The 7,266-nt window shown below is 35.5% G+C and overlaps 1 protein-coding gene across 1 annotated transcript in view; it reads right to left on the bottom strand.

Annotated features, from left to right (window-relative positions):
- Positions 1-202: 202 nt before the first annotated feature.
- Positions 203-7,266, bottom strand: part of LOC106470908 (NGFI-A-binding protein homolog) — a gene marked incomplete at its 3' end in the record, with an annotated part of 67,477 nt that continues 60,413 nt past the window's right edge. Inside the window, exon 5 of the mRNA XM_022399542.1 lies at positions 203-298. Coding sequence (XP_022255250.1) covers positions 203-298 — 96 coding nt within the window. The remainder of the gene's footprint in view (positions 299-7,266) is intronic.

Raw genomic sequence — 7,266 nt, 5'->3', positions numbered from 1 at the left:
AGAATAAGCAACGATGCTTGAAACATGGCTGAAAATATACAACTGAAATATATGAGAATAAGCAACGATGCTTGAAACATGGCTGAAAATATACAACTGAAATATATGAGAATAAGCAACGATGCTTGAAACATGGCTGAAAATATACAATTGAAATATATGAGAATAAGCAACGATGCTTGAAACATGGCTGAAAATATACAATTGAAATATATGAGAATAAGCAACGATGCTTGAAACATGGCTGAAAATATACAATTGAAATATATGAGAATAAGCAACGATGCTTGAAACATGGCTGAATATTTATAAAATATTGAAATATACTAGAATAAATCACCGTGTTTGAAACATGGCTGACCGATTATAAAATGCAGAAAATACACAACTACAATGTATGACAATAAATCACCGTGTTTGAAAAACGGCTGAAAATGCTGAAAATAAATAACTGAAATATACGAGAAAAATTCAGCGGTGCTTGAAACATCGCTCATTTTTACAAACATTCAGCCATGTTTCAGTTAACACCTCCGATTTATTCTCGTACATTTTACAAACATTCAGCCATGTTTCAGTTAACACCTCCGATTTATTCATTTCCATGGCTATTTGACCGAGCGTGACCTAGTGTTTAGCGTGCCCGAACAGCGAAGCCAAAGATTCGTAGTTCGAATTGAGTGTACTGTGAAACTTCCAGTCAAATCACACGATACGTTCAGGCAACATTAGTAGACCAAGAGTTGGTTGCGGTTGCTGTTGACTGGCTGCCTTCCCTCTAATCTATTATTTCAAAATTATAGGGACGGCTATGTCCTTTGTGTAGCTTTGCGTGAAAATTCTGTAACTAAGAAACGAACTATGGCTGTTAAAAAAAAGGGGGGGGGGACATGGAACCCTCAGTTGTGAAAGCACTGAGACGAAAAAAAAACTGTTCTAACTTTGATGGGAATTAGTATGAGAGTTGTTTTTAAAATACTGAACAGAGAGCTCGTCAGAAATGGACACAGACATTTTCTTATTTCTAAAGAAGGTTCTGGAAAAAAAGAAAGAAAGAAAGAACCTTCCTGTAACAGTTTCTTTGTTAAAGGCGCATAGCTGCCGAATGAGCGATCTTCGCTGTGCCCACAGCAAGGATGGACTTCTGAATTTTAGGGTTATAACTCGAGAGAGAGTGTTTTGTGACAGTTCTTTTCGATATCACTTCATGGAGCTGTTGTGGTTAATAATATATAAATGTTGGTAGTTTAGATTACACTTTCACACTTATTGCGTAGGGGAAGTGTTATAACTTTATTTTTTCAGCTGAGAAATAAGTTATTTGATTCTCATGAATTTCAGTTGTTTGTTTCCGATCGTATTTAATGTAACTACCATAGGGATAATGGTTGATTTATATGTTAATATATTGTCTGGATCGTTAAATTATTTAATGTAACTACCATAGGGATAATGGTTGATTTATATTATACATATATTGTCTGGATCATTAAATTTTCGCGTTGGGAATAGGACTAGATTTGAGTTTTGTGGAGAAATAAAAACGAACTTCAGAAAACAGGATGAAAACTTCACTTATAAATTTCTGGCCCCCCAGTGGCACAGCGGTATGTCTGCGGACTTACAACGCTAGAATCCGGGTTTCGATACCCGTGGTGGGCAGAGCACAGATAGCCCTTGTGTAGCTTTGTGCTTAATTACAAACAAACAAACAAACATAAATTTCTGTTGGTTTCTGCGTTCTATCGGCAAGTTAACACACATATTAAGTATATGACTAGTCGTGGCTGACGCCATTGTATGAATAACGTTTATCTTATAACTTGGTCTTGTAAAATGCAAATTCATTCTTTTTGATGAATGTTCGTTCGTTCGTTTAATGAACTTCGTGCAAAGATACTCCCTAACTTAGAAGTCAGACTACAGGGCAGGCAGCTAGTCACCACCACCCACCGCCAACTTTTGGGCTACTCTTGTACTAACGAAAAGTGGGATTGACCGTCACATTATAACGTCCTCACAGCTGAAAGGACGGGTATATTCGGAGGCGGGATTCGAACCCGCAACCTTCAGATTCCGAGTCGAGCTCCATAACCATCAGGCCATGTCAGGCTTGCTGATGAATAAGTGAAGCATCATTAGTGGACCAGATGTAACACAAGATAACCTATCCCGAAGATTAAGATCAAGGTGGAAGATTAGCGTGTGTGTCAAACGAATCACTCATATTCTTAAACATTTTGTCAAAAATTGAGAAAAAAATATCTTTTTCTGTACTTATCCTAATCGATCTGACACAATTACGTTGGATGTTGAAACGAAAATAAACATAAAATACATTTCCAACTGCTGTTAGAAACTGCCTGTTTACCTTACCGTGTAGACCAGTGGTTTCCGAGCTTCACCAAGTACTGGAACCCTTTTCCATATACATATATTCCGTCATTCTATTGTAGAATTATTCTACACGGCATAGGAGTGGCGACACTACTTGCAATGCCTTAGTGACATTGGGCATTGAGCAATTCTGTATAAACAGTCTTTGTTTGTTTTGGAGCAAAGTCACATTTGGCTATCTGCTGTAGTCACCGCAGGGAATCGAACTCCAGACTTGGGGGACTATAAACAGTCTATCCACCATTGTTGATTTTGTTTCGCGGAATCCTTCTAAACCCTTTGCGGAATCCTGTTTCGGAACCACTGATGTAGACAGTAAACCTAAATTACTAATTTATCCGAAACGTATTATATCTTATGCAACCCAACCACCAAAAACAGGACACTAAGGAGTGCTTATGAAGACAGTTTTATTAAAATAGTTTAACCGGCCACGTTTAAACTAGAGTAATCATGTTTGATTTTTTATTTCTTCCAAAGCTCTGAACGAGGTCATTAGGGTGTTTGTTTAGTAGAGATAATATAGAAAGAAAATATCAATATTTTTTGTTTGATAAGTCCGAAGTTGGGAGCAATAAATGTAAAGAAGAATACAAGACTTGTCTGATGTTTTAATTACCGAGAAGCCCTCAGAAAAATATTATTTATTTGACCAGCTATTTTCTAGGGTTAACCTGGATATTTCATTGAGGAATGCCACTCTGATCTTTAACAAATAATGCGTTATTTAGAAATTAAAACATATTACTAATTAATTCTGCTCTATGAATTGTTTCTCAGATTGTTTGTGTTTTGTTTTTTTTCGGTTTCAATAATGGCATTGTGTTTTGTTTTTTCGGTTTTAATAATGCAAAGCTCCTACTTCAATCGCTGCTACTAAATTATCAATATTTTTAAAGTAGTTTAAAGGAGTATTTAAGCAGCTTACACTGAATAATCCCACAATTTGAACCAATATTCTTAATTTCACGAGAATTTCGGTGTTTTGTCTTTTATGGAGCATTTGGTATTTCCTACCTGAACGGCACTATATATGCAACACGTGGACTAAACAGCCGGGTCAGAAACCCACAGGTTCAGACATACCGTTCCTAATTTTGACCTGCTGACCAGTAAGATGGCAACCAACCAACAGAATCAATCGAATATCAATTGAATATCGGGACTAAATGTCGCTTTTATAACACGCCAAAAGATGAAAGCACGGAGCGTGTTAAGCGGTATATTACGGGCTCGAACCTTGGACTTCTTGATAAACTAATCCCTAAAAGGATGTAATGTAGACTCCTCTCTGTCCTATGTATAATGCAAGTTGATTTTAATCTATAAAAATGATATGTGAAAATAAATAAAAACTGACTTTTTTTTTTATTTGTGACAAGGTTGTGAAATAGTACTTTCGCATTCCTCACAAGTCTAGACTAATAATTTTTGTCTTTGTTGTTGTGATAAAAGTAGCAGAGATCGTTATATCCACAGCCAACAGACTGACTTAGATGGTGTAAAACAACCTTTCGGTCGTAAAAATGAAATAAAAAACGTTTCAAACGTAATATTTACCAGGCTTGGGTCATGCATGACAGGAAGGCTCCTAATTATATACTAGGACATATATAAAAAGTGAAGAACAAAAAACGTTTTTACATGTCAAAAAAAGGTTACGAGTTCTATTACAAAACTTTATGTACTGAACACGTATGATGTGTGTGTGTGTGTGTAAAATGGATAAACTAGTATAGTACAAATGCTGAAACATATACAAATAAAAATACAGAAATGTCATGTTGGCAGGTATTCGAATATACACCTGGTACTAGAATATAAACATATCAGTCGTCATTAGAATAAAACGGCCCATTCAAGCGATGGAGTACATTTATTCATTTTTTATAATCTGATAACGTATGTTGACACGCAAGCATGTATATAATTTACTTCACTTCCTTTGCCAATATCATTTCGTGCTATTAAACTAAAGTTCTAAAAACTCTTTCATATCATCTTACGGTATATCTAAGGACTGAAGGGTATTCGTTAATAATGTATGTTTATTACAGGACAGATCACTTTTATACATATCACGCAACAGCAACAATAGCGTCTTGGAGCAGTCATGAATTATATAGTCATGGCAAACAAACAAGAAACGGAGACTCTATCAACGACAACAAAAAATGATATAACAAATCCCTATGACTCTCTTATACTAAACTATGCTAAACTATTCTGACTGTAAATCTTGTGACAAAGGTGGAAGAAAACAACATCACTATCCTACTCTTGTTACTTCTGTAATAAGAGATGATTGGTAGAATATTAACAACACCTAACTGATGATTGGTAGAATATTAACAACACCTAACTGATGATTGGTACAATATCACCAACACCTAACTGATGATTGGTAGAATATTAACAAAACCTAACTGATGATTGGTAGAATATTAACAAAACCTAACTGATGATTGGTAGAATATCACCAACACCTAACTGATGATTGGTCCAATATTAACAACACCTAACTGATGATTGGTACAATATCACCAACACCTAACTGATGATTGGTACAATATTACCAACATTTAACTGATGATTGATACAATATTAACAACACCTAACTGATGATTGGTACAATATCACCAACACCTAACTGATGATTGGTCCAATATCACCAACACCTAACTGATGATTGGTACAATATTACCAACACCTAACTGATGATTGGTCCAATATTACCAACACCTAACTGATGAATCAATGCATTTTAATATTTATTAGTTTTTGTTCTATAATTTTGCATACCTCTAATTAGGACGATTTATTAATAGCTATATTAATTATACACACAGATCTCACATGAGCTAACTGCTAAGATAATCCACCCCAAATTAATACATACAGATCTCACATGAGCTAAGACTTTTTTGGAAGCTGGTAATACACACACACACACACACATATATATATCCTAATTACACGTACTAACACCGATCTACAGCATTAATTTGAATTTTTTCCAAATTCACCTCACCAAAATATTATCGTCTAATTCCCTCCACTCCTGATATAAAATCACAAGATACCGTTTACGAAAGGGAAATACTTGGTGGTGATGGTGGATATGAACATAAAACAAGAAAAAAAGCCTGTTCTGCCGCACGATCCTCTAAACACGTTGGCTGCACATCGTTTAGGGTTAATAAATTTTCTTTTGATCACATTTTCTTAAGATTTACAAACGACCTCTACACAAGCTGACGTTTGTACTTAACGAGCTGTTTTTAATATAAATATGATGGTTGGACATCCACCAATGAACGTGCTGGTGACACTGAACACGTGCTCTAGCACGTCTTGCTTGCACGTGATGAAGACAAACATACGAATAAAATCAACCTAACTCGCGTTACATTTTCTTTTTTCTACACAAAACTCTTAAAGTAACGCGAACTTTAAAATCGTAGTTTTTAATCCATAAAGTAGGTTATCTTACGTTCACGAGCTTCCCGGTATACTTAAAAAAGAAGAAGAACAACAACAACGACACCTTCCAAAATTTGAAACCAACGATGTAAGTATGCTCTTATTAACAAGACTACAGACATTTTTTTTGTTACCACTGGAGCTATCGTCTTCACTCTTCTATACACTATTGATCTTCATCCTACCGGCAAAAAGTTGGAACTTTTTCAAATAGGCCCGAATTCTTAATATTCCAAGAAATGCGACAATCCTTTAGTTCGGTGGTTTGATACTTCCCACTCTCGTCGGACGAGCATATCTCTCGTCATAATAATCAGGTAATTACATCTCGATATTTGTTAATTAAAGAGAGAAATGACGATTTGGTTACTTTAAATACAAGCTCAAGATAAAATGATGTCTTTAGTGTACATCTAATTCACGCAAGTTCTAAGCCTAATGTTGCAAAATATCCGAGTTTTAATTAAGTGATAAAAGAACGTTATAATTTGTTGTGCAAAAATTGAAATTTCGATTTTTTTCGACCAGGAAACCTAACCCTGAGATTTTATATATAGTCTGGTTTATGACAAAATTACACTTTCGTTAGTTCTACATACAGTACAACCGGGGCAGCTGTATATTACCCCTATCCCATTTGCCCACCTGTTTCCCCTCCCCGAAACACGTTCTTGGTAACGTCATTATTTATTTCGTTTGAATTTCTCGCAAAGCTACACGAGGGCTATCTGCGCTAGCCGTCCCTAATTTAGCAGTGACAGACTAGATGGAAGGTAATTAGTCAACACTACCCACCGCCAACTCTTGGGCTACTCTTTTACCAACGAACAGTGAGATTGACTGTGGCATATTACAACGGCTGAAAGGATGACGGGACCTCTGATTGCGAGTCGAGTTTCCTAAACACCAGGCCATACCAGTTCCATGGTCGAAGATAGAAAACAACAACAACTATAGATAACTAGCTGGAGTACCCGTCCCCTGGAATGAAGTTATGTAAATTCGTGATTAATGAAAGGTTATCTTAGGACATGAAAAGTTGCTTCCCTTATATGTAATTGTAAAAAACGCAAAAACGCCCATAAAAACTGGAAAACACAAAATGTAAACCCCAAGTTTGCATGTATCTCCTCATGGACCTAATGAACCTCCATACTAATTTTGGTGAAGATCCATCCACACCCTGCGAAGTAGTTACAAGGATATACAACAGACAGTACTATTATATTTATATAGACAATAGACAGTACTATTATATTTATATATACAACACACAGTACTATTATATTTATATATAGACAACACATAGTACTATTATATTTATATATAGACAACACATAGTACTATTATATTTATATATAGACAACACATAGTGATATTACATTT

Source organism: Limulus polyphemus, unplaced genomic scaffold (genome assembly GCF_000517525.1).
Source record: "Limulus polyphemus unplaced genomic scaffold, Limulus_polyphemus-2.1.2 Scaffold4283, whole genome shotgun sequence".
Taxonomy (NCBI): Eukaryota; Metazoa; Arthropoda; class Merostomata; order Xiphosura; family Limulidae; genus Limulus; species Limulus polyphemus.
This window is presented reverse-complemented; position numbering and strand designations above follow the sequence as displayed.